This window comes from Apodemus sylvaticus, chromosome 1, assembly GCF_947179515.1.
Source record: "Apodemus sylvaticus chromosome 1, mApoSyl1.1, whole genome shotgun sequence".
Lineage (NCBI taxonomy): Eukaryota > Metazoa > Chordata > Mammalia > Rodentia > Muridae > Apodemus > Apodemus sylvaticus.
Window position 1 is genome coordinate 50,794,247 of NC_067472.1, and position 13,763 is coordinate 50,808,009.

The window sequence follows — 13,763 nt, forward strand, 5'->3', positions numbered from 1 at the left end:
AAAACTTTTTTTCTCTCTGAGCTGGCATTAATTGCATGTAGCTCTTTATTTGAGGATGGGGCCTTGAGACACTATCTCACTACTGAAACAAATTGAAATTAAATTATGATGTAAATGGATTAATTGACAACTCATTGTCAATTGTTCTCTAAATTACCAGTTCTAAATTACCAATCTAAAATTACCAGTTGTAAATTCTTGTAATGTCCTCTATTCACTATGCAAAGGAGCTTTTTTTGACAAGGGGTGAGAAGTACACTTTTCTGTAAAAATAAGGAGAAATTTTAACAATGCAGTTAAAAACTAAGTTATACTGGCTTCAGAAGAAGTAGCAATATTAGGCTTTCTTCTCCTGTCGACTACCCAACATCCATTGGCAATTGATGGGTTTACTGTATCATTCCTGACTTCTCTTATTGACTGGACCTTCCATCCAATTAAATGGCTGTTGGTTACTCCCAAGATATAAGTGCAACCTATTGAGGATAACTTTCTGTGTTGGTCAGAGTCGTGGTTTGTAGGCTTTACAGCTGTAGGGTAGTGATTGCTTTTCTTCCTTAACAATTTACATTATACTTTCAGATACTATAAGAGCTAGTCCTTGGAGAAGAGGCTTTTTGTCCATCCCAATTCAGTTTCTCCTACTCCTGAATCTGAAGTAAGTCTTGTCTTCAGCAATAGGGTCTTACTTTCAAGTTCTGAGAGGAAAACAAGGACAATAGAAATAAATTATATTGTTTTGGGAATCTTCTGAACTTCCCTAATCAATAACTCCAAGAAAGATTTTCTATGTCTAGCACTGAAGGTCTGCTAGATAGTCTATGGCTTTAAAGTTAACATTATTAATGGTGTAACTTCATTTAAAGCACATATGCAATTTAAGTCAATATAAAATTATGTTTCCATATAGCTTGTGTCACTCTTGGTGTTATTTATCCCTCTTTCTCCATCTGTATCATTCTTCCCTTCTGGCAGCTAAAGTGTTGCAATTCTGTTCGTATGGCCAAGTTTCTACCTTGACGTTCCTGGTTACGGGCATTTGGCTCAGCATATTGTATTTCCCTTTGCTATGAGACATTTATTTTCTTTAACAGAGTCTGTAGGATGTCTGCGATTTCTAGGAAGGTGATCTTTTAGACCAATTGAGTCGTGTTCTGACTTGATCTGAAACCATTCACCATTCAGGCTATCCTAGTAATCTAAAGCTTTGTCATGACTCCCCCACTTCCATTCAATAAAATCCAATTTAGCCCCTGATTACTCCTCTTCTTTCCAATTGTTCTTCATCTGTATCTAGATTATGCCACAAAGTAAGACGACATATTAAAAAGGAATTTTAATCCAGCAACATGGCTGCTCTGGCAAAGGATCACATCCAAAGAAATTCTATGTGTGATCTGGCTAGAATTACACACCTTTTCATCCCTATAACTGGAATACAGACATACCCTTAGTATACACCTTTATTCTGAAACTATGAAGGTAAAGTTAGTTTGTAGAAGGAAGCAGCCATTTTTAATGTGACATCTAATTGAGGAGCTGACAAAATAAAGGATTAGAGAAAGATAAAAGAATGAGTCAGAGATAGACTACACCCAACTCTCAGGAGAACAGACTGGAAAGAGGTGACTTAAGAGTAGTCAGGAGTGGAGGGTAGTTCAGTGAGTGCAGTTCAGTTGAGTTCTGCTCAGTTCATGCAGTCAGTACAGTTCATTTTGTGAAATTCAGAGACAGTTTTTCTAAGCAAAGCAATTCAGTAACAAGCTGAGGAAATCCAGTTTGAATCAGTTAGGTTGACTAGAATTCTGAGTCAGAACAGCTGAGTTGAACCAACCAGTCAGAGTTCAGAAAGAACTAGAAAGGGTGAGCTTATTTAGCAGTAAGTCTCTGAGATGACTGGGGAAAAGGCAGAAGGGAGATACAGCCAGCTGATATGGAAGTGAAAAAAATTACTTCTAGTGAATAAAAGTTACTATTATAACATATAATGCATATGACTTTATTTCAATTCCAGTATTTCTGTGATTCTAGGTATGAGGGTAATATTTATGTATAGGAATATACACACATACTACTAGGTAAAGGAATTCTTAGTAAACTTCATGTAATACCTTAACTATATTTTCATCTTTTTATTTTAAACTTAAAAGTTATTTACTATTAATAATTATCATTATTTGTGTGAATGTATGTGTATGTGTGTTATACATGGGTGAGTGCAGGTATTTGCAGAGTCCAGAATAAAACAATGGATTCTCTGAAGCCAGAGTTACAGGAAGTCATAAGGTGCCTATGTGGGTGCTGAGAACTGAACTCAAGTCCTTTGCAAGAGTAGTGCTCACGTTTAACCATTGAACTATCTCTTTAGCCCATAAATATATATAGGCCTAAAGTTCATGTCTTCTTGGCCTTTACAGACTTCGAGATTTGTATAATATAATTTTCTTTAGAAGATTATTTGGGAGAACTATTTTTATTCTGGGCTTAGATGATCTCTTAAGAATCCTAAGTGATGGAGTTAGAGAGATGTCTCCATGGTTTAAAGCACTAGCTTCTCTTACAGAAGAACCAAATTCAGGTCTCAGCACCCGTGTCAGGCTGTTCACAGCTGTCTATAACTCTGGCTTCAGAGGATTCAACAACCTCTTCTGCCCTTTGCAGACACCTACATGTAGAAACACATAAATAAAAATAAAAATATGCCTTTAAAAATAATATTAAAGCAGGATTTAACTGTGTTTTTGAGTGGTGTGTATTTCAAGGTGCTTGACATCCTATCAAATAGTGTTAGGGTACCTTGTGTGAAGGCATGTTTTTGTTTAATCAGTTGTTAATTCTGTACAGCAGAGAGCTAAATGCTGGAAGGATCTTGGTACTGTTATTTGTCATATTTTGTAAATATTTGTTCTTTCTCACCTGCCTAAGGCAATCTAGGATTGTATCTGATTGGCTGTAATGGAGATCTGATGGCCAGGAAGTGGAAGGCAGAACTTATGAGCAGAGAGAGGGAGAACGGGAAAAAGCAGAAGTGGGAGATTCAGCCAGCTGACATGGAGGTGAACAAAAGGACCAGAGCAGAGAAGAGAGGTAGTTTTTAGAGTTAAGTAGATTCCTCCCATGTGTGAAAGCTATCTTCAGAGCTGTGTATGATCTTAAGATTGCTGTTTTTACATTATGCAAATTTACATGCATGAAATTTCCATTTTTATTTGCTCAAAATATATTTTAAGATATTTTCTGGAAATTAATCCACTCAGTTCCATTTGTTACTTTATAGAAGTTATGGTATATAAACTTTGCCTGGGAGAGAAGAAAAAAATTTATTTTCATCCCAGGCAGAGCATGCTGAAAGACCAAAGTACCAATCTACTGAAGTCTAACTTAGTAAATGGATTTCAATAAGGGCTGCTTATAGGATCATGGGTGAGGATTATTTATAGGAGGACAAGCAACTATAAGCAGCTATAACACTGAAGAAAATGTTGCTTTCCTGCACAGTTCTCTCAATAATGACAGGTTTTCATTTAATGTTCTCTAGTCCCAGGTATTTGGGACGCCCTCAGCTGGCAAAATCCAGAGTTCCTTATGACTCAGATTAGCCAGGCAGTCAGACACTCTCTTTCCTCATGTTAACTCGTTATGCGGCCTTTGTCTCTGGAACTTTCCATAGCACTCAGACTGGTCCCATCTATCTTCATGCTTTTGATCTTCAATGCTTTCTAAGAGCCTCTTTAATTTCCTGTTTAAAGTCTATCCCAATTCAAGTACTTCAGAAGCAAATAATCTCTGATTACCATGGTTTCCTGTACCAGGCCATCTGCATGCTGTATCAAGGATTTCCCACTTTTTCACATTAAAGACTGAACCTGAAGGGTATTTTCAATTATTTCTACCTCACCCTCTCCCTTTTATTGAGTTTTTCCCATAGGTTGCACGTTTTTAGATCTCAGGAGGGTAGCTGATTTAAATTATCACTGATCTAAATTGTATTTCTTTTCTCTTATATCTCCCAGCAAGCACTCATGAAGCCAACATCCTGATATCATCTCCCTTTCTTCTGTCAATTCAGATGCTTCTGTGGATGATAGCATCTGTATGTCTTTTTCTCATTGTAATTTTCCTGTAAACAGGCAAGTTCTTTGTGAGGACACACATGGTTCAGTCTTAGTTGTAAGTATTATTCCCAAGAGCAAGGAAATATAATTGATGTCACAGTCTACTTACAATCTCAACCCACACATGCCACTTTCAGTGACTATGATGTATCCTCTAGCCCATTAATCATTTGAGAGGCATCCACATATTAACACCTCATACTCACATGGTGGATCTCATTTATCAAGAACTCTTGCCACTTCATACCACATATAGAAAGATAGATACTCTGGGATTTCCTCCAGTGGATATTCCACTTTCAAATAAATTGGTCTTAGTTACATGTTTTCTCATTCACAGCATTGATAGTATAACCGCCACTGCAGTAAAGATGTATGCCAGTCTATGACACATGAAGAAGGGTGTTCCTCCTCTTCTGTCATGTCCCATGTTTGAGCATCAAGGAACGTGTGAACATTTTCTGGGATATATGGACAAATGTCTACTCATCTAGTGTGTAGTAGTTTCACAGGAACTTGAAACATTGGATTCTACAGGAAATTTCATTTAATTCAGTAAGGAAACAACTCAAAATAGCTTTTGGAAGTCCCTGAAACCAACTAGATTCATTAGACTGGTCCATTACCAGGAGTGTGTGAGCAGCAGAGATGGCTAAAAGTCACTCTCAGCCAAGCCCAGACTTCTGATAGAAGCAGAGATTGGCTGAGATTCCTGAAAGTCCCAGACCAACTAAGTCACCTGGAAAGAATACCTTCCAACCTGGTGAGCTGACAGCAGTCTGCACAGGATACTCCAGGTTCTCAGATTTTGTGAGTTGTAACCCATGCTGGGGTGGGCATTGGTAATCCAACTCTGTTTGAGTTGTTTCTGTAAATAATTCCTCACCCATATTCCTATAAGTGACCCCAGTAAAATTCATTGTTCATCAAGTTGGACTTTGGTATCTATACTTCAGTCTGTCATTAATTTTTTATTACAGATGAGTAGATATTTGTTCAGGTCTTTCTAGTAATGGTATCATATAATGTCATTCCAGATAGGACAGCAATGACAGAAAAAAAGAACATGGTCCCATCCTTGTGTCATGTAGTATCATGAAAATCATTTTGCTTATTCACTTATAGGCTATTTATGTATGGTTCTGAAAATGAGTTCCTAAAACACAAGTTCTAGAACAAACACCATATTAAATATTTTTTCTTTGGCAGATAATTTAGATCAAGGTTTAGAATGACACTTTGCTCCGCATTAATGTCTTCATCAATTGGAACTTGCCTAAGTACCTTGTCTTAGTTAGGGTTTCTATTGTGATAGAACACCATTGCCAAAAGTGACTTGGAGAGGAAAGTGTTTATTCAACTTACATCTGTAGTCAGGCATGAAAGGAAGCTGTAGCCGGTCTTTGTTACTTTGTGGGTTCTTCTTTTTCTTACCCTTTATCCTCCCAGTTTCACCTCCTAACACTATATAGGAGAGAAGGAAGGGTGAGGTAGTGGAGGAATCCCTGAATTTAATTTCTTTTCCAACCATTCTTCCCAGTTTCCAGCCTGGTCCCTTCAAATGTATCTCCCTACCAACAAATGTTTCTCCCAACCCCAAAGTCTGCTCAAACAGTCCTCCAAGTTTTCCTAACACTAGCAGCTCCTCACTATAACAACTGCTGTAGCCTATCTGTTCAGCTCAGCTTTTCTTGGTTCAACTCTCCTAATAATATCTTCTGTATCAACTGCCTTCTCCTCTCACTCTGCTAGACCTACCCACACCCCTTCCAGCCTCAAATGTCTTTTTTATTTGCTTGTTTTCTTGGATGCAGACAAACTTTAATTGCAAAGCTTTCGAGTAATGCACACTGAGCAATGACCAAGCAAGAGAGCTGCTCACACGTAGAGACAAGAACATAAATGTCTTTTGCAATCCAGTCTACAGTATTCCACGTGGGAAAAAAGCCTCGTTATTTTTTTTGAAGACTGCTTGATATTTTAATAAATGATTAGGCATACTTAGAAATTCAAAGTAGGTTGTACCTTGCAAGGAAAATGTTGTGAACACAACATTTCACAAACATACATGGGTGATTCTGAGCCTGAAAGGTGATACTGATAGGAAACTGCCAGGGAACTCAGCAGGATCAACAGGACCACAGCACTGATGATCAGATATCCGATGCCCAACCAGATGGTACCGGAGTGGACATGGCAGCACAGGCAGCAGCTGTGGGAATAGAACCAAGTCAAAGGCACGACCATCTTCATAGCTCCTGCACTTGCCTCGGCTTGGACTGCTCGCACTGCACCGCCAGCTGTCTTTTATTATAACCTATCCTGTTTCTAGAAATCCAAGAGGCAGTAACACTGACGGTCTTAGAGCCGAGCAATTCTAACATCTAAGAATTCTTAAAGGACCAGTTGACAGTTGACTTTAGCTGGGTAATCCTTTGAAGGGTTAGGTCGACAAAATAAATCATACTACAGGAAGTCAGGAAAAGACCTCAAGGTAGGAACATGGAACAGGAACTGAAACATGGTAAAGACTCTTGCTTCCCACAACTTAGTCAATATCTTTCATAGCACCCTGGGCCACAAGCCAAGAGTTTGCACAGCTCAAAGTCAGTTGAGCCCTCCCATATCAAGAATTAAGAAAATGTCCTACAACTTTCTTACAGGTTATCTGATAGACCCATTTTCTCAAATCCAGGTATTTCCTCTGGATCACTCTAGCTTGTGTCAAGGTGATTTTTAAAAAATCAAGCAGAACACATCTCAAGAGTCTGAAGTCTCAGACCATTAACGTCATTATACTGCTTGAGATATGGTGACTGAGAAGGACTACTATCAGCCTTGTGTTTGTTTGGTCCTGTTTTCTTTGGCTTAAGTATTTGAAGTTCTGAAGGAAAGAATAAGGGTTGAAAACTTAAGAAGAAAAGATTGCTACTCCAAAGAAAATGGAAACTGCTCTGTGGTGCTATGCTGGTGTAGGAGAGTAACTAACTTCAAGATTAAAAGAAGACAGGACACAAAATTCACATACCATAAGCCAGCCCTGGAATTTGATGGAGTAGCCTGCTTGTAGTTCCACAACAGCATCAGAATGTTTGAATCACACTAAATGCCCTGAAGAATAAAGGGACTTCCAGTCAACAGACCTTTAACTAACAGTGACAATGAGAAAAGCATTTCTTTTTACACCTCTTAAGAGCATCTTTAATTTCCTTGTTCCTGAGACTGTAAATCAGCGGATTCAACATGGGAATCACCACTGTATAGAACACAGAAGCCATCTTGTCATAACCTTGAGAACTGTCAGAGCCGGGGCGCATATAGACAAAGAGTCCTGATCCAAAAAAGAGGGTGACTGCTGTCAGGTGAGAGGCACAGGTATTGAATGCCTTGGACCTACCTTCTACTGAGCTGATATTCAGGATTGTGCCAATAACATAACCATAGGATATCAGGATAACCAAGACAGATGCCACCCCAAAAATGACTGCTATTACAAATTTCAGGACTTGTAGGGGGAAGGTTTCAGAGCAGGAGAGGACTAATAGCTGAGGCAGGTCACAAAAGAAGTGGTTTATAATATTCGGCCCACAGAAATGGAGCTGAAGTAGAGCGCAGAGTTGAATCAATGAACCAAAGAGACCAGTGGTATAGGCTCCAACCACCATGTGCACACAGAGTGTCGGGGACATAATAGCTGTGTAGAGAAGAGGATTGCAAATGGCAGCATACCGATCATAAGCCATGGCTGCCAAAAGGCAGCATTCAGCCAGACCCAGGCTTGAGAAGAAGAAGTACTGTGTGGTGCACCCCACAAAGGAGATAGATTTAGGTTTCTGGAAGAATCCCGAGAGCATTTTAGGGGTTGTAGATGAAATGTAACAGAAATCTAAAAGCGACAAATTGCTGAGGAAGAAGTACATAGGTGTGTGTAGGTAAGGGTCGATCCTTATCAAGATGATAAGACCCAAGTTCCACACCACTGTGCACAGATAGCTTCCCAGGAAGACAACAAAGAGAACCAGCTTGAGCTTGGGGAAATCTGAGAATCCCACAAGGATGAACTTGGTGATGGTGGTGCTATTCCTCCCTCCTGGCATCCTCTCGCAGCACCTTGAACCTGCAGATAGATACTCGGATTAAAAATGACTGTTTTAGGGGGAGGGAAGGGGGCTGATGGGACTTTCGGGGAGTGGGGGTCCAGAAAAGGGGAAATCATTTGAAATGTAAATAAATATATCAATAAATTTAAAAACTAGCTGTTTTAACATTACAGACCTTGTTTTGACTACAGTATACGATGAAAAATTATCCACCACCAAGCTAACTTTAGCAAAATCAAAATATAAATATTATTCTGAAAATTGCTAGAAAACCCTCTTCCTACTTCACAGTTTGAGTTACGGTCCTGTAATTCTTTTCACACATACAAACAGATGAAGCAAATTTTTGTCTAAATGTTGATACTGATTAGTACTAGTATAAAGATTTCACGACAGTGTTTCATGTTATTTTATTATTAATACTGCCTATACTTATTGAGATTCAATCTTTGGTAATCTTACAGGTAACGTTTATTTTATTGTTTTAGATTTGTGTCTATTGGTTACCATCCACTTTCCCTGCTAGGTTTGTGCATGAGACTTTCCATCAAATAAATAGCCTTAATTAACTTTTCCCTAATCTTGGAAATTATTTTCCAAGTTTATCATTCATTGTCAATATTAAGTGTGATGGGAGTTTTAATGTATCCATCATTTTATTTCTATCTGTGCAACTTCACTAGATAATTACGGTCCTACTTTTGTGTTAAACTGAACAAAATATTTAATTATATAATTCAATGAGACCATTCTCTACATTTTCACTTAGTTTAGTTTTTATATTTGCTTTTTTTTTTTGGAAAAAATTAGCACATTTTAAAACTATAAATCTGGTCTTATTTTGTTTTTTTTTCTAAATTGATTGACACTCATCCACTACAATGAATTAAATTATTTGCCTAAAAATTAAAATCAACTTTATAATAAGATCAGTTACAGAATTCACATTTTGCTCAATTTTTAATCTTATTTCATATGCCACCTGTTCAGTCCAAGGATGTTTTATAATTATTTATGATAATATTTTTTAGGTAAGTCATAGAGCATTGTAATGACTAGCAAACATCCCTTCATTTTTCAGAGATCACTTTGATGGTTCCCATGTCCATGTCTTCAGAAGAACTGTGTAATGAGTGCATCAAAGGAAATAAAATTAGGATTCACCCTGAATTTCATTTTTCATTAGTCTAGGAGAAACGATACATAAAAATTCTTTTATCTCAGTTGATAACTAAAGGCACAAAAGAGGTAACACTAACTCTTAATAAATATTCATTGCTGCTACACTTGAGAAGACATGAGTCTAGTGACACCTACTCTGGGCTCCAAGGTCTGTCTCTGCATCACTTTGAAACCTCTGGGGCTTTGGTTTCTCCATTTTCAAAATGTGAATCATTCCAGCTCTTCTCTACACATCAAAGGGATGTTTCAAGTATGAAAACAATAATTGTAGTGGGAAATCACACAAAAAGGGCTGTGGTCTGGTTCTCTAGAGCAATAGTAATGCAATTTTAGCAACCAAAGAAGAGAATTAATTAGCAACCTGCAAAAAGGAAATAACACTGACCTGTGACCATTGATGTATATAATAAAGACACACCAAGGTCTAGGCTATGTTTCTGCTGGGAAGCCTATGGTTAAGACATCTTCATTAAGGACAGAAATATTTCAAGGGAATTATTAAAGAATTTTTCTTCAAGAAATTAGGTAAGTGACTTATTGGAAATACTAATTACTTTGGCATTTCTGTGATATGTTTTCTAAAGTCTATTCTCAGGACATGTATTCCCTAGAGACCCTGAAAATTGAATATTATTTTTAAATTACTTAAAGATGCATTCAGTGAAGATTTTTCTATCTTCCATATGTTTAAGTGAACAGATCTTTTTAATGAATGCATAAACACAATTTTAATCTCTCAGATGAATGCTGTATCTCTTCTAGTTTACTGATGAGGAAGAGAAAATGAAATAAAAATATTTAGATGGCAATGCTGCTGGTAATACAGCTTTGGTAATAAGAACGACTCCTTAATTAGAAAAAGACCACTAATTCTTGCAGCTACTTTTACTTAATTTCCTGTTGTCTATTCATGATGAAATTTGCATTCTGGAATGCAGGATGTGTTTCCTTCATTCTACTGCAAGTCAGTGAGATGGATCAAATGGCCCAGTAGCATGATAGCAATTTAATCACATGTAGTATCAGAGGAATGCCATTATCTGCAATATAAACAGAGCACACTGAGGTCAGATTTAGGGAACTGGAGATAGCTCAATGGCTCAGCAGTTAGGAAGGCTTGATGCTCTTGTAGAGGATCCAACTTTGGTTCCTAACCCACAGCAGGTAGCTCCCAACTGCCAGTAACTCCAGCCCCAGGAGATATGACATCCTCTTCTGTCCTTTGTGTATATCTGCATAAACATTCACATAAACTCACAGACACATGCACGTAAATAAAAACTAACAATACATCTTCTCTTCTTAAAATACTCAGATTTAACATTCTAAGTTTTCTTTTACTGTGGAAATTCATTGCAGACAAAATGTTCCCAGAGTTGTTAACAATAAAAATTATGTAACTTTTAGGAGTTTGAAATAAATGTATACAGCTGGTTATTTAATGGATAAATATCATTCATATACTTCTGAAGAAGTAATAAGCAACAATAATAAATTATTCATAGGATTACAGCCCAAGGGATCAGTCTAAGACATTAAGGGACCTAACAGTGAAAGGACAAAGATCCAGTCCCTGATTGTTTTTGTTTGCAACCTTTCTCTCTTAATTTAATAAAATGTCATAATCTTCTGAATAAAATTTTATATCTTATGAATTAGTTTATTTTGTTTCTCTTTAATATTAAAACCCAAATTAAATCTTGATGTAGGAATCACAGAAAATGTTTCCTGTTGTGGACATAATATAATGTTTGTTGAACTCTAACATATGCAAAAGCACCAAATAAGACTACCATTTGGTAAACAGCAGAAGGAAGATTAAATAAGCTCTTAGGAACAATCCATTATTACTTTTTAATATGTTTTGAGGGAAGAAGGTGAAGAAATAGATGATTTAATATGAATAAGGAAAGGCTCAATATATGAACTAAAGCTTATTTCCTCATTCATTTGGAAGTTTTTGTTTTTTTTTTTACTATGAATTTAGAGTTCTTTCTGAATTCATTGCACATGGGTCATTTTCTAATATACTCAAAATCTCACTATTCATATTTAAATTTTATGAGCTATTTTATTATACATTAGGCTATTGATATAATTTCAGGTAAGAATTTAAAAAAAAATATTTCAAGCCTGGAGGTAGTGGTATATACCTTTAATTCCAGCACTTGTGGGGCAGAGGCAGGTGGGTCATCTTAAGACCACCCTAGTCTTCAGAGTGAGTTACAGGACAGCCAGTACTATACAGAGAAATCCTGTCTTGAAAAACAAAACCTAAGAAAAAAATCTAGTATAACACATATTATATCTGTTCTATAATTCTATGTTAAAACAATGACTCAATGTATCAATGAGAGAGATTGGTGAGCTGGCTCAGGCAGTGAAAGTGTCTGCTGCCAAACCTCAAGACCTGAGTTTGATCCCTAGAACACACATTGTGGGAAGAGAGAGCTGACTCCTGCACATTGTCCTCTGAACTTCACACATGCCCTGAGACACATGCATTCACGCATATATGTATACATACACAATAAATAAATAAATGAGTTTTCGTTTCTCATGGTCCTCCTGGTCAGCTACATAGCTCAGAAGCTGGCTGCATTCACATGTTTTTATGCCCATAATCTACTGAGATGACTACACAGTCTGTCAGATGGAACTGGGTACCATTGACAGAATATCACTCATGTTTTGGAACTCACACTGCTACTACTGGGATAGCTGAGATTTTCCTCTACATACTTCTAGGCATGAGCTAAGACTCCCAAAGAGCAAGATTCAGTATTGTGTGCTCATGAAACTATTGACATTGCAATACTTTCTGATCTGATGTCTTATTGGTAAAATTAATTTGAATGGATGATGAAAGAATCAGTAAGGAAAGGGATCCTCCAAATGCATGCCAGGGAATGAGGTTCTTTGATGTCCACCAATGCATTTCTGCAGCACACGCAGATTGAGCCTCAACTAAGTGAGCACTGGGCCAACTTGAGACACTCGCAAAAAGTTATCATGGACAGTCCCCAAGGAATGATATATAAAGCTATCCTGTGGCCTTCACATACAGGTACATCTGCATACACTTGCAAATACACATGCCAATCAAGAAAATAGTCGATTTGTGAAGAACAAATCAAGTAAATTATAAATTTGGTACCTAATTTAGACTGATTTTAATTGCCAGGTAATTTCATTTTTTATTTAGGTTTTAAAATACATTTTGGAGAGCTAGGATAAATGCTGTAATGCATTAGTATACACATACATAAATGCCATTGTGCATTGCTGAGCTATGCATAACTTCTTTGATGTGTACCATTCAGTGGTGTCTTAATGCTGTGAACACTATAGTGTTATTCACCCAGACCCCAATGGCATGGGTGACTACACAGCTAGACTCTATCTTATGTGGAGCCATGTGACTAAAACAGCACAAGATTAAGTCAAGCCCTAAAGAAGACAATGCAATGTTAAAGTCGAGATATATGAAGCTGCTACTTGGGTGGCACATACTATTCACTGTAAACTGCTCTCCATAAGAAAAGTAATGCTAAAATAAAAAGATACAACACAGCACATCACATAGCATATAGCACACAGCATAGCACAATACAAAAACCAGCAGCATAACTATTCATTATTGTGTAGTTGATGCTACACATCAGCATTGGTTACACTGCTGGGCCAGTAGGCTGTTTATTATATTACAGACATAGGCAATATAATATGCCTACTTACAGTGTTCCCATGACTCATGGCATTAAAACCTAGGATTTCTTAAATCTCATTATAATATTATGAGGGTCACCCTTATACATTCAGTTAGTTGTTTGCTGACTATCCTGTTATGTGGTGGTTAACTTTATGTGCCTCTAAATTTATGTATGTGTTCTATATACATAATCACTTAAAGTATGTCTGTTTCTTGATTATTTTTTTACAATTTATGTATGAGTTTTCTCAATTCAACATTTTGTCTTAAAGTGGAGATAAATGTCATCAAAGTGCAATCCCTCTCATCAATTTTTCTTTCCATTTAGTTAGAAATTGGAGATGATGGAGAGGATTGGCTGGAACAAAGGAAAACAAGTGTCTGGCATCAGTGGCTGCTCACTAAGTGTTAGGTTTTCTAGGAATGGTAATCGCTTAGAGAGTAATGGTGAGAGAGAAATTAAGGTATAAAGGAATATCTGTGCCTCCCTACAAGGATAAAGATACAGGACTTCAAAAATGTAAGAACAAATAGAATGAGGGGAAGTAGGGTAAGAGAACAAGGTGTCACTGTGTAGCCCAGGTTGGCTTTCAACTCACAGAGCTCTCCCTTCCTCAGATTCCAGCAAGCCTGGCATGGAAGTCGTATCTTACA

At 37.2% G+C, this 13,763-nt stretch overlaps 2 protein-coding genes across 4 annotated transcripts in view; one reads left to right on the forward strand and one right to left on the reverse strand.

Moving 5' to 3' along the window:
* Dtx4 (deltex E3 ubiquitin ligase 4) overlaps nucleotides 1-13,763 on the forward strand; it is an 852,074-nt gene that overhangs the window by 91,204 nt on the left and 747,107 nt on the right. The gene's annotated exons all lie outside the window — the stretch shown is intronic.
* On the reverse strand, nucleotides 7,265-8,212 carry LOC127689772 (olfactory receptor 1440). The gene has a single exon (XM_052189377.1). It carries the CDS (start codon nucleotides 8,210-8,212, stop codon nucleotides 7,265-7,267), a length of 948 nt encoding a protein of 315 aa, XP_052045337.1.